The sequence below is a fragment of the Acinonyx jubatus genome, chromosome B4 (genome assembly GCF_027475565.1).
Source record: "Acinonyx jubatus isolate Ajub_Pintada_27869175 chromosome B4, VMU_Ajub_asm_v1.0, whole genome shotgun sequence".
In the NCBI taxonomy this organism is placed as follows: Eukaryota; Metazoa; Chordata; class Mammalia; order Carnivora; family Felidae; genus Acinonyx; species Acinonyx jubatus.
This window is the reverse complement of record NC_069387.1, coordinates 92,200,876-92,224,957: the sequence shown is the minus strand read 5'-3', so window position 1 is coordinate 92,224,957 and position 24,082 is coordinate 92,200,876. Positions and strand designations below refer to the sequence as shown.

General features: G+C 33.8%; 1 protein-coding gene across 4 annotated transcripts in view; it reads right to left on the bottom strand.

The window, feature by feature from the left end:
* Positions 1 to 696: 696 nt before the first annotated feature.
* Positions 697 to 24,082, bottom strand: part of CPSF6 (cleavage and polyadenylation specific factor 6) — a 33,758-nt gene continuing 10,372 nt past the window's right edge. Inside the window, exons 3-11 of one of the 4 annotated variants that reach the window (XM_027071276.2) lie at positions 23,671 to 23,774; positions 20,417 to 20,562; positions 19,335 to 19,508; positions 19,094 to 19,204; positions 18,144 to 18,648; positions 15,806 to 15,921; positions 15,149 to 15,302; positions 12,227 to 12,419; positions 697 to 5,569 (exon numbers count right to left, since the gene is read on the bottom strand). In XM_027071276.2, coding sequence (XP_026927077.1) covers positions 12,230 to 12,419; positions 15,149 to 15,302; positions 15,806 to 15,921; positions 18,144 to 18,648; positions 19,094 to 19,204; positions 19,335 to 19,508; positions 20,417 to 20,562; positions 23,671 to 23,774 — 1,500 coding nt within the window. In that variant the 3' untranslated portion in view covers positions 697 to 5,569; positions 12,227 to 12,229. The remainder of the gene's footprint in view (positions 5,570 to 12,226; positions 12,420 to 15,148; positions 15,303 to 15,805; positions 15,922 to 18,143; positions 18,649 to 19,093; positions 19,205 to 19,334; positions 19,509 to 20,416; positions 20,563 to 23,670; positions 23,775 to 24,082) is intronic. The other 3 variants (XM_027071278.2, XM_027071279.2, XM_027071280.2) reach the window with 3 other exon arrangements.

Genomic DNA, 24,082 nt, shown 5'->3' with positions numbered 1-24,082 from the left:
CCTAACAATCTTTCTTTCAGTCAAATACTCTCTGCAAGAGTCTCAACTGAATGAAAGGATGATCAATGAATGCAATCTTCTTCAAAATGTAAACATGTAACAGAGTAATAGGGAAACTAACAAAACCCGAAACACAGTTTTAAGGGGGGCATGGAAATGGATCCTAGTAATGGTAACTTATTTCCTCATATGGGTAGAACTGTTTATAGACTTACTACCTTCAACATACTTTGACGCATGCAGGTTTTCTAACCTGGGGCCTAATACCTGGCATACAAATCCTTACTGAAATCACAATTTGTTACTGTTTAAAAGTACTCTATATTGTCTCCAAGCTAGCTGGTAAAATATTTTTGCTGTGATCTAGAAACATTTTTACTTGACTTGAGTCTAGGAAGGTCAATAATCCCCGAAAACTAGACAAACGTTATCTGAATCTTAGGTTTGAGAATAAGACAGCCTAGAACTGTTTTAGGTTTCTAAATCCTAATTTTAGGTTCCTAATCCTAATCATCTGCTTTAGAGACCATCAAAATGCCAATACAGAAGAAAATAACCAACTAGGAGGCTGGCTTAAAGACAAAATACAGATGAGAGTCCAACTTCTGTCATACTGTGTATTGCCAAAAAATATGAATTATTCAAACCAGACACAATGGTTAAATTATGAATCAAACAAAAGGACAAACTGTAAAGTATTATCAAAACCGTGTTTTATTTTTAATACAAGATAAATACCATGCTTGTTACTAGTGCAGTTTAAGGCCAACAATGGCCATATAGCAAACTGCTCAACAGTCACCTAAATGCTAAAGAAAGAAAAGACAGAAAATAAACATTAAACACGAAATTGCAATTACAAACATTTTAATAAAATGGAATGAGCTTTTTAATAGAAGCTAATATGGAAGTCTAGTTCTCATGGACACCAAAAAGATGTCTATTTGATCAAATATCACCTTACCTTTTGCACAGAAATCTTATTGTGAAGTCACCAGAGTCAATAGCTAAAATTTTAAGACTTTCTTTGGCCTTCTGGTATTAGACAAATTATTTACAAACCGTGATTTCAGTTAATTCATGGATACTGGGAATATGATACAATTTTTTTGTTAAGGGCTTTCCATTAAAAATTGTAAAACAACTATATAAGGCTGTACAAGGCTGTAAACTACTTTGCTAATATACCATGGGATGAAGAGGAAGAAGGGTAAGAATAGACCTTTTTTTAAGGCTAAAGTCATCAATGTTATAGATGCATTCCTTAGAATACATTATGATTTACCCCAAGGATCCTTTCCCATTAAATACCACCTGAGTACTACAATTTTCAAAGTAAAAAAATAAACATGAATTCACCATTGTATTTTAAAATAATATAACTTACAGAATGCTGAGAAGTGTTATGCAGTAACAGTGTGACAAAAAAAAAAAATCTTCAAAACGAAATGTTTTTACTAAATGCAGGGTCTGTCCAATTATGAAATTAATGCAAACATTTACACCCATGGCAGAGTTTTAGGATGCTCCCACATGAAAAACTTTCTGTAGTATTTACTATCTGCTAATACCATTTCAAGATTTGTGTGACTTCAGTTAAATTCTATCTAATATTTTAAAAGACTCCTATTCCAATATGTTAATATAGCAAGAAGTCTTTAAAACATTAAAATCTGTCTATACCTAACCAAGTGTTTGTATGTTCCATACAAAAACCACAATAGCTGCACACTCAGAATGAATGCCAACAACCTGAAATTTTAAAGAACATCGGTTAAGACAAACCTAAATCAATCGAAACTGGATACAATTGCCTGAATATTCATAAAAATCCATATTGCTTCTTTCTAATGCCAAGAAAGAAGAGTAAAAGAACTTCCTCCCAGAAGCCTAGACATTTTAACACATTTTCTATTTCAACTTACAGTGAAACTTTAATCCAGAATCTTTTGATTTCTCTAATCAAAAATCTCACATTACAAACACAAGGAATGCTATATGTAAGGCCACATCTTAAATTTATAATTTTTGGTTGAATATTTATTAAAAATTAGTCTAAGGCTTCTAAGAGTCAAGTTGCTAAAAAATGAAATAAATACTCCAGTGTTTAAACTGAAGGTTAATGTAAAAAAAACAACACACACACAGAGTAAGAACAGAAAAATAGAATGCTTTGCTACAAAAATCCCACTTAATATACTTTAGCACAAAAAATGTCTAATATGTACAATGGATAAGCGTGCATTTGAGTACATACAACTGCAGGAAACATTTACAGACAGCTATGGGATGCAAATGAACTTAATGAATAAAATTTAAAAGGCAGTTATCTGTAAAACAGTAAGACTCTCAATACTGTATTCTCAGTAAAGAATCAAAACATAAACTTCCTCTTAAAATAACAGGCTGAAGCTTAAAACACAAAATTGGAGTCACCTTATAAAATACAGAAAAATGCAATGACCATTCAGGTATGAAAACCAAAATGTTGAGAGCACTCCAACAGAAAGTTTCGTAGTAAGTAGCATTTCATTGTATAAAACAGTATGTATTTAGGTTATTGGCACATTTAAATACATGAGGGAAAGAGACGTCTTTACCCTTCCAACAATTTCCCCCTTCCACTATAAAATGTTATACAACATTCATTAAAATCCTGTGTTTGTTTTAAGAACTGACCTTAAACTAGTAAAAAACAAAGCAATATTCTCCACAGGAGAATTAAATGAAAATAATACCTTAAGCTACAATCCATAAGTTATCTGTGAACTTCAAATTGTAGTTAACTGCTTAAGAATATTCTACGGAAAGGGGCCATTAAATGGGCTAAACTATGATCAACAGCCACTGCAACTTACTCCAAATCTTGGTTATGAAAACTGACAAAATAAACACTTCCAAATTTACAATGGAATATCCTTTCCAAAATGTATGTCCTTTAACTAAAAGCAGCACATTCGATTGAGTGTTGCTTCAGAAGCAATACCACGGAGGTGCTGCATCAGTCATTCGTAACTTTACTGGCTGAAAGGAATGTCACTGCATAGCACTAATAAATGCCTATGGTTCAAAGTTAAACTCAAGTTTGTTTTCATATTCACTACAATTATTATTAAGAAATGAAAAGGTCTCTGAAACTCTCTTTCTCTCTGTCTTTTTTTTTTTTTTTTTTTTGGTGATGTATGTAATGATTTATCTCTTTGGATTGTTTTTACATGTTAAAAAAAAAAAAAAGAAAGAAAGAAAGTTTTTGAATAACATCAGCCCAGACAACAGAAGGGATATGAAGAATAAAACAAGGCTTGCAATTTTCACCTTTACTGCTATACATTCATGTGTTACCAGGTAGAAAAAGACTAAAAATTAATGGGCCAAACCAAAGTTGTTTCCTTCTGACATCATTTAAAAACAATGGGACTAGCAGCAAACAATTCTAGTACACTCACATTGTCTGCAACAAAAGTCACGTAATGAGATCAGCCACGTAGGGAGAAGAGTGAAACAGAATGAGCAATTAAAGGGTTCCACTGATAAAAAATGAAAAGGTAAATGAAGGATTTAATTAGTACAAAATTTCCAGTTCCATCTCAAGTTCAAGCGGTTAGATTTTTATAATTCCATTTAAAAACTCAGAGAATATCTTACTCTCATGGACATTTACTTACCTGTTAAGCTTACTATTAACTAATTTCCCTTGTAATATACTTATGTCCACACTTCTTCACATTAGGGCATTGTAATTAAAATATAATAAAGCTAAGGAATGACAAAACAACACCTATGCACAAAACAAGAAAACTGATTTTGATACAACTCTCAAATAATGTTAAAAAGGCAACTGCATTTTCAACAAGATAGAACACCTGAAGAATCTGAGAGCAAACAGTTCTGATGAATGCCAGTGATCTCATGAACAAATACTCCAATCACAAAATGTTTTAAAATGAAACTAGCAATAATACGGGTCATTTTGTGAGAACTAGTGTGATAGCGGACAAAATGAACGTGAAGAACTGCAGTGCAGATCTCTGGAGGGCTTCTACAAGTTGCACATGACATCATATCTAGGGTACCTAAATACTTTAAGCACTGTCCTGCAATTTGGCTATCTTTTTAAATACCCAATGTGTATTACCAGAGCTCTCAGATAATCAGATCTTAAAAACATTAAAAACAAATTAACTTGCTTAGGAATCCAACTCAAATTTCTGAAGTAATGATTCGGAATGACCTTCCTATACAAGTGTCTCATCAAGTTGACACTCTGCCTATGCTAATCTTGCAATTAAGAACACATGCTAGCCAAGTGCTTTTAATGTGGGCCTATATGCAAGGCAGATTTGAAAAAAATCTTTGATTAAGTAACGCTAGCATGAATCAAAAGGCTGCATGAACACACACAAGACTCCTTAAACTGTGGTGACAGGGTACACCTATAATCACCCATTACACATACAGGAGAATACAACTCGAGATCAGTAAGCATCACGTCCTTCCAAAATCTATAGTAACCAGAAAATAAAACTAAATGCTCTCCTTACTCACATTTGTCTGCTGCACGGCTGTATTTACATTGCTCATGGCTTCAAAAATAAACCATAAGCACTATTAATATAAAACAGCAAATAACTGCCGCATCAAATCAGAATTGTCAAAATATTTCTTCAATGCTAGCAGTTTACAATTAAGCGTTTCAGTACATCTGTGTTGTAATTAAGCTGCATTACTGTAGCAAATCACGTATGGGTTTTTACTAAAATGTTAAAACCACAAAAATTTTTTTGACCCCTAACACATCGACTGGATTGCTATGTCTGTGAAACTTTACAAGTTTACATACCATTCAGCAAAATCACAAGCTAACTAGGTAAAAACAGCTAGAAAAGCAGAATATAGAAATATTAAATATCCATGTAATTCACCTATTCTAATATCAAAATCAAGGGCAAGAGACACTTAATTAGTATGTTTAATTCACTGAACGCAAGATTAGATTGGTGCATATCCAAAACCGCTATTGCAATGCTTTTTTAAAGGACAGTATAAATGTCATAGTAACATTATCTTTAGATATTGCTGAACACAAGACTTTCCCTGAGGTGTAAACATCAAATAACTTGAACAGCTTTACACATCAGCCCCATTGAACAGTTTATTACAACACTACATCTATTGTAATCAAAGTGGTGCTGTTTACAGACATTATCATATGAACATTTTTAACAAGAACAAACTACTATAAAAACAAGCATTTACTTGACGTTTTTTCCAATTGCTTGCACATTAGAATGGCCAAATGTATATAACCAGTAATAAAGTTGCAAAAGCTATAACGTTTTTTTAAATCACACAGGTTTCCTTCAAATAAAACAGTTAAGCAACATAAAAAATAAAAGTAGAGCTACTGGTTACCATTTATGCAGATTTGCTTTATTCAGATCTATTCCTGTTCATTTTATCCATGAATCCTTACAGGTTCAGTTCAATCACAAGAAGCAAACTGCTGGACAAGCGTCATTTTTCCCCCATGAAGACTGTTTTGTCTTGGAAGGTGTTCCTCTTCCTTCAGCTGTAATGTGTCAAAATTTGTGATGTAGATTTTGCTATTCCCCATAATTCACAGAAAAACGCTGGCTTAACTATACATACACAAGTCGTGCATCTACTTCACTGTTATGTATTCTAACACAATAAAAGTTAACTGAAACAGTAGCTGCCTTCATGGTGGAGAAATGCTCCCAATTTATGTGATGATTAAAACGGACACATTCTCATTTCATTCTTCTTAGTTATTACTGCCTTATTAATTTAATGACTGAAACAGAAAGGAAAATATAGCAGCTGCTGTTTCTGTGATGATGGAAACATTTATAAGTCATTTTCTAAAGTATGCATACTACAAAAATAAATGGAAATGTTCGAATGATTTTAATGTAAATATTTTTCATTCACCCACATATCAATTCTATATAACTCATTAACAATTAAATGTGAACTGAATATAAAATGCAATAAATTATTTTACAAATTAGTTGTATTTATTTGACAGCATACAGGAACTTCTGCAAATTATAAATCAAACTGTTCCATGTTACAAAATTTATAGATAAAATTTATAAATATATAGCTCAATATGCACATTTAAATAAATATGACATCCACGTACAAATCTTCAGACGTGATACAAATTTAAAACATTAACTTTACTTTCACTCTAATGTAAAGTTACCTAACGTATTTAGATAAGCTAACCCAAAACACACTAAATAAGAATCTACAATGATAAATTTCATTGAAAACTCACATAAAGAAAAAAAAAACAATAAATTTGATAAACTGAAATTTCAAGAATACATAAATAGCAAACTTCAGGTAGAGGTTCACAAAAGCAGCATTCAATTAACTTGCATGTAAGTGATCACTGAAACACGAGGTATTTAAAATATAAATTCCAAGAGAGCATTTCAGCAAGATGATGTAGTAAAAGGTAAAAGGGCACAATATTTAGTGATATTCTTGCCATAAAAGTAATTGGAAAATACTTTCTGCTCTATAATTAAGAGTAATTAATACTGTCACAACTATAAATGTTTTATTTTATGTCCTTTCCTCCCCAACTAGGCTGTAACCATCTTAAGAGCATCAATATACATATGCATTCACATTGCCTAGGAGTGAAAACCTAAATTTTACAACTGCAAAAGAAAAAAACACCCACTAGCTGTTATAATTCTGGACTTTTTCTTTTAAATAATTTCTATTTGCCCATATTTTTCAACAAGATACTTAAACCATTGCTAATGTTACCTTTTATTATACCTTTATTTTATGTTGACGAAACTTTAGGTAGAATTATTTCATGAAAAAAAAAATCTAGAAAGGCAGCTTTTATAGGATTTATTTTTATTCCTTGCAATGCATAAAAAAAACCCTGGTATTAAAGTATTAAAGAAAAGATAAGAAATATGTTCTAACCTGAAAAGATGCATTACTCTGAAATTCATAAATCTTACTACCAAAGTATGTTATCTCCCTAACCTTTTTGTTGTGATGTGAGAGATATAGAAGAGAGATCTGGTCATTAAGAGCGGAAAATTATTTAAAGTCACAGTGAGCAAAACAAAAATACCCAATCCTTCCAAGAAACATATGGCATACACTGCAACTTTATCTTATTAATCACTCCAAAGGAGAATTTTACTACATTTTATGTAGAGAACCCTGTTCGTGAAATCGTAACACACATCTTTATGCAGGACAAATGCACTCATCTTTTGCTTGATTATACTTCATAGGTAGACCTTTACTATTAATAAGTCTCTCATTTTCACCATACAGACATAAAATCTGGGGGATAGTCTGACAGTTTTTATTTCTATTTCTAAACACTTTACATTTATCCATTTGGAAATACAAATTTTACAAACTCAAACGGAAGCAAATTTGAAGGCAATACAACCCATTTCCAATAATCCAATCCCATATTATACTCTCAAATTTCTAGGACATCTACATGAACAAAGATATCAAAAAAGAGTGACAAATACATTCAATGCTCATGTTTTCAGAATACCATTTAGTCAGATATGTTAATATCAAAGCCACACAATTACTAGTTTTAGCTATCAGTTATAAAAGGAAGATCTATGTAAACAGTTGATAAGAAATTAAGACAAATGGAATCTACAGCTCTTTAATGAAGTATATAAAGTTAAGCGCTAAGTAAAATCTCAATTCAGAGAAGCACCTGTATAACGAGATAATGTAAGATAAAGCCAATACTAACAACTCAAATTATGAGCATTTCTGTTAGAAACTTATCTAAGAAAATTTGTTAGCATCAGTATTCCTAAACTTGTGGCAAATTCACCTTTCTAGTAAGATTAAAATACATACTTGACACAGACCTTTCATAGATTTTCACATTAATATTGAATTAAAAGAATTAACTGAATAGAATTCTACTACAATTTTAGAGATGTGATTCTATTAACTCAGTGAAATAAAATTCACTTTTCTCTTCTGAAAACTTCTCCTTAATGCGAGGAATAGGGAAGGAGTGGGCAAAAGAAATATGAAGTATCTGAATATAAAATTCTTCTTGTGCTGACTAAAACATATTATATAAAATTCTGCTTATTGGAGATATTTACAAAAACTCCCTTACTACCACAACATTTGGTATTTCCTTCTTTCTACCTGTGGACATAGTACTTACCTCATTTTAACTAAAGTCTTTCATTACACTATATATAAAACATACAGGATTGTTGCTCTAGGCAGTTCACTATGGAAATAAACTTCGCCACAAAGAAAACTCATCTTTGCCCCCCAAATTTCACAAACAAATTTTTTCAAATTAAGCTGTTTATGTGATTTAGAATTTCCTCTGAGGATTAAAACAAGCTACCACAGAAGGCAAATTAGTAAATTTGGATACCATATATGGCACACGTCCCCCTTTTTGGTTATTAGGTTTTCTTTAAACAATGCTAACTAAATATTCATTCAAAACATTACTTATTCAAAATGATCTAGTTTACAAACTACAACAATGGTAGTATATTTCACATTGAGATGAAGGTGAGAGCAAGGTGACTCACATTGGCATTGAATTTTCTTTTAACAGGGAACATTAATCATTTGTAAACAAAACCTATTCTTAAACCACAATGAGCAAAAACCACACTACACATCCATTCAAGGGATTACTTCCTACCCTCTGTCACTTCAATTAAGATAGCCATGTAGTAAGATACTGCAAATACTAAAAGCAAGGAAACTCAGAGCAAAAGAAGAGAGAACTAGCATATCCAGATGAAGCAGAGCAGTTAGGATATATGGGAAAACACAAACACAAGGCTGGACAATATGAGGCAGATCTCAGATGACTTAAGAGTTGCAGAAATAATTTTTAAATATCATTTCCACCAGTATCATTCATTAATTAAAGATAACTTAATTTTCACATTAACCTCTAAGTAACACTACATCTTAAAGACATGAAACATCTTAGCATGTAAGAAAAAACTTTTTATCTTTTGGCTCCCCCCTCCCCCAATTAATGAGAAACTATCAATTAAAGACTGCGAAGCACCCTAAATCTTGTGCAATGACAACACCAACTTAAAACATAATATATATGGGAAAAAAAGCAATCTTACCAAAAATGTGGTTATTTAATTCATATCTCATACAAGATGCTTAAAATTTTTATCAAAGAAACGGATATTGATTTGAAAATATGTAAAACCTCATGGGAGGAAATGCATGAGTAAAGAGTATTTTAAAAAATAATCTGGATTCATCACTCTTTGTACATAAAGAAAAACTGAATCAACAGAAATTTGCTGTGTGGCATTTTTCCAAACAAGTAATAAGAGGAATGCAATCTAAAAGAAAATAATTCAACCATGAAAGTAAAATTATTTCTATAAGAAGTGTACAATCTTAAAACACTGAACTACTTGTGTTTTGCTCAGAGTGGTCTGAGAATAGAGGCAGCAATTACAGAATATGAAATACAGTGTATTTACATACTGAAAATTTACAATACTGATATTCCCATTAAAATATCACCTACTTGAACTTAGATACTGAATGCTTTCAGAAAATTAATACATATTTTAAATGAGAGAATGCAATTAACATTACCAACAATTCAAACACAAAAAAAAATTAAGATGGGACAGACAATAACAGCTTACCAACATCATTAAGTTTCCAGTTAAATTAAGAACTTGCCCTTTTATAGCCATTCATCAATTTAATAATAAATTACATTACTGTTTTATTTATATACACGCTTGCTTACTGACATTCACGTTAGCTTCCAAGTTACTTGTATTCCATTTAGTCCGTTTAAGATTTACATGAAAGCTCAAAAGGACTCATATTTTAAAACTTCTAAAAAGGTCAACAGACCCTATTATGGTAATAATTAAATGTGCAGGTTTGTCTGTTTAAAAGTTTTTCACTTGAATATATTTAATCCTAGACCCCACCCCTCTGATTCACAACTACATCCGCAATAAATACTGTTTGGTATTGCAAAGGTACAGTAATCCAGGATAACAGAATTTTTGCTCTAGAAATGCTTATGTAAATTTTTGCTTGGATGAAGGCACATAACAATATTACAACTCAATTCTGATTAATGTACAAACAAAACATGGGAATTCTGGTATGGTACACATCAGTGATTAAGAAAAATGTCAACAATAGTTTGCAAGTTAGGAATTCATAGTTAATGTCTGAATGTAATGAAACTCAAGCCATGGTATAGTTAGGTGTGCCCATTACTAGAATGTAATGTTAGTTAATTCAAAGTATTTAAAATTAACAATGGACTTTTCAAGGAGTTTACTTGGCTGACTATGCTAGTTTAACTAAAACCAGGAAGAAACTAATTAACTTTGAGTCTAATCTGGTTCAGAAGTCCTTGATGGGCACATCCAATCTTGGAGAAGACTAAAGATGTATGCAAGCTTTGCTTATCATGCCTTCAGGAATTAGAAGCTTGTTGAGAACTAACAAAGTCTAAGTAAAAGCGTAACTTCTTTGTAGAAACTGTATCTTACTATAAGTGAAATGGTTGATACAATTAAGCATTTCAAGTAATAAATTGGCTATAATTCACCTTAAGCAACAGATGGACTGAGAATTTTTTCATAATATGGTATTAAGATCTATTCCGGCCAAGGGGGAAAAAAAACTACATTTTTAAAATTTAGTGTTTAGATTTACATGACACAACACTTAATCCTTACATCCAAAAGCAGTATTAATTTCAATAAGCCCAGTTTTAAAAGTGAAAGATGCTTTGGCTATTAAAGAAATGTTTCGAGATTTTATTAAGTTCTATAATACCATACATGGAAAACTATTTTAAAATTAATGTTTTGATAAATATTCAAGATGCATACTCAAAATGCTAGAAAAGTATTTAAACTGGTCTTTTCACTTCAAAAAGCCCTTAATCTGTAAATAATGTAATAGCTTACATACCATAAAGACTTACATGCTTATTTTATAAATTGTATTATTTAAAAAGGATCTCATTTGCTAAAATATATCTATTAAAGAAAATGCTATTGTCACAGAATTACATACACTTTTAGTCTTTGATTCTGCCCATAACAATGTAAATACTAACAACTGCATGAGTAAATTTTCAGTGTTTCCCATGACTATGGAAAATAATTGTGTAAAGTGCAGTTACCTATAAGGGGTTTGTTTTCACCTAATTTAATTTGGATATGCCACCAACACATAAAGAAAAAGTTTTTGTTTACAGAATAAACTGTGTCACATGCACAAACCTTATAGTGCCTTGCCCCTACTTTTCACATGAATAAATGCTGTTCACAAATATAAAAATAAAATTACACGTGAAAATGAAGTATAAACAGACAACTTCCCACTTTATGAAAAATGTACACAAGAAATAGTTTTAAAATACAGAAAAAAAGACACAATGATTATGATTTATGAATGAAACATCAAAGAAAATTATTTCAAGGTTATTCTAACCTGGGATGCATGATTTGATACAATTTAAAATTCTTAGATATGGAGTACCCTGAACCCGTTTTAATTAAGTTTCGTATCTTCTTTGCAAATTAAAGGATATGGTTTTTTTTATTTTAAAACAAAAACTATATGCCAGGAAAAATGTCTTTTCTAAGGAATACTTTTTTAAGTACAAAAGCACTTTCAATGCTAAGAAATCATCCTTCTGTATTATAAACTATTATAGTGTTAGGTTTTCTTCAAAAGTTTTAGGGATAGAGTTAGTTCAAGGAGAGAAACTTTCAATTTAAAAGCCCAAGCACATTTTGTGTGTGTGTGTGTGTGTGTGTGGATTAACTCCTTGTATTTTATATTTCAAATTACATGCAAACTATGTATGTAATTATGACAATTCCCATTTTTAGATTTTAGAAGTAGACATGAGTCCTCTTGATTATTTTCTTGCTAAAGCAAGGCCATTAACAATCTAAAAGTTTGAATTCAGCAATATTCAAGGGTAAAAGGTCAAATTTTTTTTTTTTTACCTGTCATTACTTACCTGTCATTTCTCTGAGAGGTTTCCAGAAGATTAAATTCAGAACAAGTAGTTGGACCATTTAAAATGTAGGTATATACTGTATAAACAATAGCCTTGGAGTTATAATTACTGTTAACAACACATATGCTACATATAACAGGAACAAGAAATACCCACCTTCTAACGATGACGATACTCGCGTTCTCGGTCACGTTCTCGGTCCCGGTCTCGGTCCCGGTCCCGGTGTCTCTCTCGTTCTCTGCTTCTCTCTCTATAATAATCATCATGACGATCTCTACTACGGGATTTATGACGCCGACTCTTTTCTCGTGATCTACTATGGTCCCTCTCTCTTGATCGTTCACGTCTTCTAAAAGAAATTACTGGATTAATGCTCTCTGTAAGTGGATAGCAGTATTTACTACCTAAAGCAAAAAATTCCTTGTAAATCTAGTTTAGACTTAGGATATCCTGAACTTCCAATAATGACTTACTGACTCACCTGTAAGCATGAATGAGAAATCCCATTTTTGGAGCGCCTGGGTGGGTCAGTTGGTTAAGCAACAGACTCTTGATTTTGGCTTAGGTCATGATCTCACAATAGTGGGATCAAGCCCCATGTCAGCCTCCATGCTGAGCATGGAGCCTGCTTAAGATTCTCTCTCCCTCTCCCAAAAACAAACCAACAACCCACCCCCACACACAAACAGAAATTTCAATTTTAAAAATATTCACCCCCAAGTTGGGATCCAGACACACCAGGGCAATACATCTTATCATCTATTACATCTAATAGCCTGCATCAGACATGTAGTGTTTACTGAAGGAACACAGAAAGGTAAAGGGAGAAAACAACTTCAAAGGACAACTTGTTTCAAACTAAAGACTGCATAGAAGATAGTTTTTTTAGGCATAAAATTCATGAAACTATTCAATACACAATGAGATAAGTATATAAAATTACCACCCATTAACAGGTTACCTAAACCTATATGTAGTATCAAATTTAGACTTATAACTAACCCAAATATGATTTACCATGAGTGCTACTCCACTAAGAAAATTTTTTTAATATTTTAAGTTTTTATTTATTTATTTTGAGAGAGAAAGAAAGTGCAAGTGAGGAGGGGCAGAGAGAGGGAGAGAGAATTCCAAGCAGGCTCCGCACTGTCAGCACAGAGCCTGATGTGGGGGCTTGAACTCAAACTGTGCGATCATGACCTGTGCCAAAATCAAGAGTCAAACACTTAACTGACTGAGCCACCAAGGTGCCCCAGAAACTTTCTAATAATATATATGTTTGCTTCAGGGGTGGAGGCGGCTGGAAGGCATGGTGGGAAACAGAATTCAAAACTTAGTACTTATGACCACTAGAAAAGACTGGGAAATAATTCACATTGTTATTAAAAAGAAACGTTTTATGAGCTACCTTCGAAAAAAAACCAAACAATAAAAATGAGATAATTTAATCAAAGTCTGTTTCCTAAAATACTTTTAGAAATTCTGCTACGTTCTGAAATTCACAATAAGGAAATCCAACTGCCTGTAATTCGAACCATCTATTTTGTATTTTTGTAACAGACAGCTAGACTTAGCAAACATTATTAGATGCTAAGCTCCTTGATCAAGAAAGCAATTCTTACTTAGGACTTAAAAAACTAAAAAGAGGACTAGGTATGATATGGACTTTAGCTATGACACATTTGTTTAGATACAAAGATCCTTACTTACACTGGGTCATGAAGATAGTAATTAAGAAGTTGGGTATCATGACAAAGACAAGCTCCCTTCCTTTATCTTTTTTTTTTTTCCCCTTCCCTTATCTTAATGAAGACTCTAACACTGGAGTACACTAAAGACAGACCTATGAATATTACATAACGATTAAAGGTCTACCTTTCAAATATATGCAAAATTTCAAGGTTAGCTGCACTGCTAAAAAAAGGAATTACCTAATTAGAAAATACGAACAGATCATTCATTAACTTCCTTGTTCAAGAAATATTTATTTAGCACCCATCTTGTACCAAACACTGTTTAGTCATTAGAAATACCGTAGTGAACAGGACAGGTAAGGCCCTTCCCTTTTCCAACATGTGTTCTAGAGAAGAGAAATGTGCAACAAAAAATAGATTACCGTAAGTACTATAAAAGAAATAAAAAGAACAACATGACAGAGTAACCTGGAGAAGATCTCTCCTGGAAGTTAGACTGAGTTGAGGCATGAAGGATAAGAAGTCAGCTTTGTGAAGAGTGAGGAAAAAGGGCTCCCAGCAGAAGGAATATCAAGTATAGAAAGTGTGGGGTGCCTGAGTGGCTCAGTGAGTTAAGTGTCTGACTCTTGATTTTTGGCTCAAGTCATGATCTCACAGTTCGTGGGTTTGAACCCTGAGCCTGGCTCAACACTGGTAGGTAGTGCAGGGCCTGCTTGGGATTCTCTCTCCCCCTTGCTGCCCCTCCCCCACTCACGCATGCTCTCTCTCTCTAAATAAATAAATAAACTTGAAAAAAAACGGTATAGAACAGTGACGTGGTAAAGAGCTAATGTATCAAGGAAAAGAGAAGGGAGACCATTGTGACTACAGAATAGTGAGCAAGGAGTCAAGTACACAATGAGGCTTCGAAGACAGGCAGGAATCACACAGTGCCTGAATGTTTACAGTCTTATTCTAAGAGTAACCAAAACTTCTTGAAGGGTTTTATTTTTTTTAATGTTTATTTATTTTTGAGAGAGAAACAAAACACAAGCTGGGGAAGGGGAGAGAGAAAAGGGAGACAGAATCCAAAGCAGGTTCCAGGCTCCAAGCTGTCAGCAGATAGCCCGAACTGGGGCTCAAACCCATGAACCATGAGATCATGATCTGAGCTAAAGTTGGACACATGACCAACTGAGCCACCCCAACGCCCCTTTTGAAGGGTTTTAAAAGCAAACACCTGACATTTGATTCAATATTCAAAACAAAAGAAAACAATCTAACTCTAGCTGCTATACGAACAGTAATAAGTAAAATCAAAGTCCTATTTTAAAGTTTCAAACACGGTATTTTTTCTATTTGTAACATAATAGTTTTAAATAGACATGACACAGGAAAGTTTTACCTTGATCCAGAACCATAAGACTTGGATTCAATTCCATGAAGGCAATCTTGCAAAGAGCTAATAAGAACTTTGCAGCGATCATCAGCAGATACTTTGGATTGTTTAATTAAAGAAATTGCAGTTACCAATGTCTCAATAGCACTCCCATAATCACCTATGAGGCAAAGGAGAGGGGTTGAAATGAAATAAATTTTGTTTCCAAAATACCCCCAAATCATTTGGGATAAAAGTGATAAAGTATTTTATAAAAGAAGAACACTAAAGTAACTACAGAAGACATCTTCATTTCTTTTTTAAGGGCTTCACCATTTGTAAAAAGCTTTTATGTGAGTAAAATTAGCACAGTTTATTATTACAGACATGTGAAGCACAGGTTATTAATTTGTAAATATGAGAATCAGTTGCCTTAAGGTCCCCACACATTACATGTCAGGACTAAAATTTAAATCCATATATAAGAATTTAAAATTATGGGTCTATTCACTGCACTGTGACACATCACTTCCCTCAATTTCTTTTAAATAAATAGAGGTAATGATTTGGAAATATGAACATAAATGCTAAATATAAATTACCAGTCTTCAAGATTGCACATAGTTTTAGGTCATTCCGAGTAACATAAATAAGAAATATTAATATAGGAAGAAATATACAAACCAGCACTGGCATCAGACACAGCTCTTGAAATAGCACTGCTTGAGATTGCCCTATTTCTATTCATGATTTCTTCAAACTCAGCTTCACTCAATGGCGTTCTTGCAGTATCCATTTCCCTTTAAAATAAAAATGAACCTTAAGTTGCACTCAACACATTTTTCAGTTAGTTGTAACAGTATAAAACAATTCATACTAGTTGCTTGTGACAAGTGTCTTAGAGCTAGTAGTTACTTTTCCAGACTGAAGCATGCTATTTACCTTACAAAGAGAGCAAGTCTAAGCAAAATTCTTCAACACTACCTTTCAGCTGAAATAAAGTAGCAGCTTGGAAACCTTGTCTTTCTGGAGATCAGGGATAATGTATTTATAGATCTATAATATTTTTCAGTCATACAAAAACATACATAATAAACGGTCCTGAATGTTATAACATAAGGTAGTTACACATTATTAGCTCTTTTATTTATATATACATACATTTAAATGTTGACAGCAAAAACTACAGCCCTACACAATCAAGGAATTTGGTTACATTTCTGTTTGGATCCTCTAGGCACAGGGCCCAACTCACAATAGAAGGATAACAAATGTCTGATTAATTAAAAGAACTTCAGGCGGGGACAAGATCTTAGATCATCTTGTTTGCCACTGAATCCCCAGAAGAGTATCTGGCAAATAAAAGATAGTAAGTGTAAACATTTGTTGGAAAAAAGTGAATTAAATGCCAAAACTTTCTAAAGGTGCTGGACAACTATGAAAACTGTACATGTACATTACATGTCGACTATACTTCAAAAAAAAAACTGTACATGTACAGTACAGGAAAAGGTAAGCGTTCTTCCATCTTAGTTACTAGTTACAAGGTAGGACACTGAGTTGAGGGAAGCAGCAGCAGTTCATTCCAATGCAATGAGGAAACAGCTAATCTAACTTTTTACATGCTTTTAAGGTATTACTCTCATTCCCAAAACTTTATAGACATCCTGACCAAATGATAAGTTGTTCAAAATCCATGTATAATTTCAACTAAATGCTGTGACTTGTGCCCATTCTATCCCTCTTAAAAAAAGAAATCTCATGTAAGAGGAGTTTTCTCCAATTTTCAATAAAAAATTAGTCATAAATAACCATCACCCTCCAATTCTTGAAAACCTAATACTATCAAAATTCTATTATGTTAGGAAAAAGATACGAAACTCAAATTTTATAATCAAACCAAGTCACCTAACCCACGCCTGTCCTCTAAAGGTGAACACTTAATATGAAGTCACTAACTGGAATTAAAGTGAACAGAAGAAATTATACTAGCCCAGTAGTTATTTTCTAAAGAAAACAGAGCCATTTTTGGCAGTCATAAAGATGCAACCTCTATGAACAGATAATGGTTAATGTGCTTTGTTTACAACATCAAATTTATTGCCATGTGCCTGTGCAACTGCATGGAATTAGGCAGATTCCCAAATCCATTCCTTCAGGACATTTTTCAGACAAAATAAAGTACAAAGTAGTTTAACAGTGATAGTTTAAAAATATAAAATCAAATGACAAACTCAGAAGTAATTAAAGAGGGCAAATTCAAATGGCTCTTAGAGATTATAAATACAGCTCTCTAAATTATGTTCTGAGTATGGATAGTTTTTAAATTACTTTGGAAGGGGGCTAAGAGATCATTTACTTCAATAATGGTTTCAAAAAAAAAAAAAGAAATAATGGTTTTCACCTAGCTCTTCTCCAAGGATCACCATTAATTACTTTAATTTCCACAACTGTGTTTTACAAGTGTTTGTCTACCCAAATATACTTGTGTATCATTTAATGTTTCCATTTCAATTAAAAGTTAGTAATTTGATAGTCGGGACTCCTGATCAGCAACGAGAATCAATAGTACCTATCCAACAAATTGATCGAATTCCTAAAACGAAGAAGGAAACTTTAGTGCTCTGAGTAGTATCATCAAAGGTAAATGAGATTCACTTTAAAATCTTAAAAGTAGCTTGAGGATCCCATTTGCTCACTTAAATTATCTTTATTATTATCTTTATTAACCTCTTTTAACTTAAGAAATAATGGAAAGGATCTCCATGAATTAGTGACTTGCTCTAAATCACACATCTATATAAGTGGTGGAAGGGGATTATTCCCAACGCTGTTTAGTATGTTTTCATCATATGATACTGCCCCTTCTAAGAAGAGCAAACAATATAGAAAATTAAATATCTGGGGAAAAGCCCATAATTAAAAAACAAAACAAAAACAAACCTCGGCGATGAAACGTAGAGTATTTTTTACCGATCAAATAACACACCAAGTCTACTGTCATAGATACATACTGACTTACCTGCCAGGAGGCCCATAGTCACCCCTATCATACGGTGGAGGTCGGCCATATGGATCTGTTGGTGGTGGACCCCGGCTATCTGATGTAGGCATGCCGCTGTTAGTCGGTGGAGGAAAGAAAGCCGGGTTCACATGTGGAGCTGGTGGTGGGGCACCTGGAGGTGGTCCAGGAAGATGCGGAGGAGGAGCAAGTGTAAGGGGTGGCCCAAGAGGGCCAGGTGGGCGAGGTGGAAAGGGGCCTGGAGGTGGAGGTGGTCCCTGTTGTGGAGGTGGTGGACCAGGAGGGGGGCCGTAGCCCGGAACTGGAGGTGGAGGGCCAGGAGGAAGCGGACCCAATGGAGGCTGCCCAAAAGGTTGTCCAGGAAAAAGAACTGGTGGTGGTGGGCGATCTCCTCGATTAGGAGGCCCAGCTAGAGGAGGAGGCAGAACCTGACCAGGAGGTGGAGGACCTGGTGGACCAGGTGGGCCTGGAGGACCTAAGGGTGGACGTGGTGGAGTCTGTCCAGCTATAGAATAGAGGAGAGAGAAGGAGAGAGAAAAAAACCACTTCAATAAGGTATTTTAACCTTAATGCCAAGATTATACTTTTAAAACACAACTCATAGACCAAGATTCTTTCTCTTTAAATGAAACCCATATGGTAAATGCTACACTAACAACTATGAAAGTGAAGTACATCTTTACAATTTTAACCAGCTCAATTTATGCTTAAGAAAAATTATTGAAACAAAAAACGTTAATAAACATTACAATGCTTAGAGATATTTTCCATCTTTCAGTGTACACACACTTCTTACAGTGAAATCACCCACCTTATATTCTACTCTGATGCCAAGCTAGAAAGTGAAACAAGGAAAAATGGTCTTGAAAGGATTTTTTAAGAGGTAAGAAAATAAGACGGATGTAAATATTCTATATATAAGTCAAGCAAGTTTGGAGAAAAATAAAGACCTTTTAGGCCAAAAATGGGTATTTCCTCTATGCTGTGCCCCATATGCCATGGAATCCTAGTTTCCAGGAACAAAGGCCGAGTTCCTTTAACAAGATGCTTGATCAAATTTCCTGGATTCCAAAAATAGCATAACAAGGAGAGTAAGTCACATTAATAATGCATTACTTGAAAAAGAGAGAAAAGGAAAAGAGGTATTAAGGTAGACACATTTTATCCATGGTAATTTAAGAAAAATTTTACCTGGAAAAGGTGGGGGTGGCCCTCCTGGTCCTGTTGGTCCAGGAAATCTGTCCCCACCGGGAACAGCCCCTGGAAAACGGCCCCGTCCTCTACCACCTTGTGGAAATGCTGCACGTGAACTGCCTCCTGGAGGACCAGCTTTACCTTCCCCAGACATTTGTCCTGATTGTGTAGCTGTAAATATCCAAATACTCATAAATAGCATTTATTAAAATAGTCCTCTGAAATGTAACCACTGTTATTTAGAAATAACTCTACTTCAAAGTTCACATATGCTATATACTAACTTGCAGATGTCTTGGGCCTGTCCAAACTACATGAGAAGTACTGGATGGAAACATTCACATCTATTTAAGTTCTTTTGAAGTCTCAAAATATCCAGAGTTAAATGTATTTCCAGTGGGTAAATATGAGTTACTTTCAAAATACCAATACTCAGCAGCAGCCAAGACTAAAATTCTCCAACAGAAATCTGAATTTCAGTAAGCACAGATTATTTAAATTTCGTATCATATTCTTCAGTTAAGTCTTAACTGCTAAAACATTAAAAGAAAAACAGCCACTTGAATTTGTTAATTACACGATTATCCACCTTATCTCTTTAAGTGAGAGCATTTCTAAGTGTTGTTAATGGCCAATCTTTTCTATATTCACTTTACCAAGTGGTGAAAGATCTTGGTGCCAAGCAGAAAATCAATGAATATTTTCTGGTTATCAGTGGTTTCTCCCCCACCATAACACACATCCACATAACTTCCCTTCAATCTAAAGATTAGAATGTAGTTTCTTCCTTTCTCTAGGATGGGAATGACAGGACAAGACTGGCAGAGCTATAGAACTTGCACACTGTTGTATAATATTGGGTCTGTGACATCTAGAGAAAAATGGGAGTAAGTTTCCAGTATATAGGACCATAGCCATAAACCAGTAATCAAATCAAATTTAAGGGATAAACTTTCTAAAATGGATTCTCCAATGAACTAAACATTAAAATGACTTCTCTAGTGTAACATCTAACAAATGCTAGCAACATTGGCTAAAAATGCACATCTTTTGATAAAGGCCTCTGAGGGATTGCTTACTTTTCCTGGACTGCATTTCAAATTGACTCAGGAACTGTTTATTGCATGGAGTTACAACAGGATTCTGACCATGAAGTTCTCTTTTAGGCAACAGATCCATTAACTTTTTTGAGGATGCTTCAGATCCAACACCAACAAGGGCAAACCTAGAAGATGTTTAAAGGGGCAAAGACAGAAAGTGAGGAGGGATTAACAAAGCTACTGTTATTAAAAAGGAAATGGTATGAATTTACCTTTAAGAAAAATGAAAAATTTTTTTAAGATAAAACTATACAAGTTCACACTTCCATCCTTAGCTTTTTCAAAATAACAACCTACCATACAATTCACTCAAAGTGTACAATAAGTGTATATTCAGAGTTTTAGAACGATCACCACAATTTTAGAGCGTTTTCATCATCTCAAAATGAAAGCCCATACTCATTAACTGTGACTCCATTTCCTCCCAACCCCCAACTTTAGGAAAGCACTAATACACTTTCTATCTCTATGAATTTATCGATTTTGAACATTTCATATACATGAAATTATACAATATGTGGTCCTTTATGAATAGCTTTTTTCACTTAACATAATGGCTTTAAAATTTATGCATGTTGTAGTATGTATCATTACTCAATGTCTTTTCACAGCTGAATAGTATTTCACAATATGGATACAACACATTTTAAAAAATCCATTCATTAGTTGATGGACATTTGGGTTGTTTCCATTTCTTGGTTATTATGAATAATGCCACTGTGCAAACATGCTCAACATCACTGGCCATAAGGGTAATGTCAATCAAAAACCACAATGAGATGCCATTTCATACCCACTAGGATGGCTATAATCAATAAGATAAACAGTGCTGTTGAAGATGCAGAGAAACTGAAAATTTCATACACTACTAATGGGAATGTAAAATGGTACGGTCACTTTGACAAATAATCTGACAATTCCTTCAAAGGCTAAATATAGACTTAACATAGGGGCGCCTGGGTGGCTTAGTCGGTTAAGCGTCGACTTTGGCTCAGGTCACAATCTCACAGTTCGTGAGTTCGAGCCCCGTGTCTGGCTCTGTGCTGACAGCTTGGAGCCTGCTTCAGATTCTGTGTCTCCCTCTCTCTCTCTCTGCCCCTCCCCTGCTCATGTTCTGTCTCTCTCAAAAATAAAATAAACATTAAAAAAATTAAAGATATATATATATTTATGTGTATTTATACATATACTTACATACATATTTATATAATACATATATACGTATATATAATATATATATACAGTTAACATATAATCCAATAATTCCACTACTGGTATATATATACACCTACCAGAATTGGAATACATATGTTCATATAAAACTGGTACAAGAATATTCACAGGGGCATTATTCACAAAAGCAAACGTGGAAACAACCTCAATGCCCATCAGATGATGGATGGAATAAAAATGTGATATAACCATATAATGGAATATTATTTAGCCATAAGAAGAATTAAGTACTGATACATGCTGAGACATGGCTGAATCTTGAAAACATTATGCTAAGTGAAAGAAGTCACAAAGGACCACGTATTATATTATTCTATTTATAGGAAATATTCGGAATAAGCAAACTCATAGAGACAAATTGTTAATGGGTATGGGATTTCTTCTGAGGGTCATGAAATGTTCTGATATTAGTGATAACTGTAAATATACTAAAAATCATCAGATTGAATATTTTTACAATTCAATGAATTTATTAATTTAACAAATATGTATTGAGCACCAACTCCTACATGCCAGGCACAATCCAGGGCTAGGGATACAAGAGTGAACAAAACAAAATCCTTCCTCTTGTGGAGCTTACAATCTAATTGGAGACAAGACAAATAAGTAAAATACACTATAATAAAGAAAAATAAAGAAAGGAAATAAACTGGGGATAAAATTTCAATTTTATCTGCTCCTACCCTATAGTGATATGAGCAGAAGCTAATATTTTGCATAGGGTGATGAGGGAAGGGAATTCTTTCAGGAGAGTCCTTAATGAAGTGAAAGAGGGGTGCCTGGGTGGCTCAGTTGGTTAAGCATCTGACCCTTGATTTCAGTTCAGGTCATGATCTCATGGTCTTGAGACTGAGTCCTGCGTCGGGCTCTGCACTGAGTGTGGAGCCTGCTTTGGATTCTTTCTCAAAATAAGTAAACAAACATATTAAAAAAAAAAAGAAAGAAAGAGATCCATGTGGATATTTGGGGGATATAACAAACCAAAAATAAGAAACAACTGGTGTAAAACTCCTAAGCAGGAGTGTTTTTGAGGAACAGCATAGACAAACATTGCTGAAACAGCATAAGGAAGGTGAACAGTGATAGGAATAAGGTCAGGCAGGTGGTGGGGAAACAGATCATATAGTGCCTTATGGGGCCACAGTTAAGATTCTGGCTTTTACTCTTAGTGATAGAGAGCCATTAGAAGATCTGAAAAGGCAATTATTGATGGCACTTTTTTCCAATATTTACATTTTGTAATAGCATAAGCCATAGGGGATTTGGGGTGAAAGCAAGAACACAGGTATGAGGCTATTACAAAAGTTCGAGTAAGATAATAATGGCTTGGGCCAGGTAAAATAATTACTGTAATACACAAGGTATGATGGAAAGAAGACATCAGAGAGGATGTGCATTTATGGATAAGTACATTTTAACTCATTTTACCAAACATGTTCTAAAACCTGTGAATTGTAATCCTGTTCCTTCTTTTTCCACTAAAAATATAAGCACAAGGAAAAAAACCTGCAAGTATATTCACTAAAATGTTAAGAGTGATTACCTATGGATGGTGAGCTTGTAGCTTTTTATTTTCCTACTTCTGGGTATCTGTTTTTTATAATATTCCTATAATGATCCTATCTCATTCATATAATTTAATAAGTTTAAAAAACTGAGCAAAACATTTACGTTACATTATTTTCCAGTTGCCCATCTTTCTCCATCCCTTAATCACAGGATAATAATGCTTCTTCAAACTGTCATTTCAAAAGTCATTTCAACCACAGAGAAAACTCAGGAAAATTAAATAGACCTAATCTGTCCACACTTCCAGTTTCACTAGCTTTAGTGAGCTAGATCACAAGGTAAGTAAAATAAGTACCTATCTCTGCCCAAGAACCCTCTGCCAATGTGGATAATAAAGCGTGTGAATGGTTAACATTAAGAATAGCTACTACCAAAATTATAATCTCTAGTTACTAACGTATTAGGAAAAAAAAATGAAACAAGATTCTTACCCTTTTGACTGGCCATTTGCCCGATTTTCAAAAAATTTTATCTCCAAAATATCATTTACTCCCAAAGAATGAACTGCTTCAGTTAAGTCTTCATCTGTTGTCCACTGCAAGATATTTCCCCCTCATTAACCATCAAAATATAACCAAGATGTTTATTGTTTCAATTTAGTTTTTAAGGGTAAACTCAGAACAAACAAAAGACCATTAACAGTGCAAATCTAAGTGCAATTTTGCCAGTTGGTCTCCAATTTTTAAATGACACAAAAGCACCTGAGGACATTAACTTCATCCTTTGATAAGTTTCAGAAATTAGAAGGTATATATCCTTAGAGATAAAAGACTTTTTTCACTTTTAAAGAATTTCTGGTCTCTCCCAACTTCAAACTGCTATGACGTTACATTTTTAATAAAA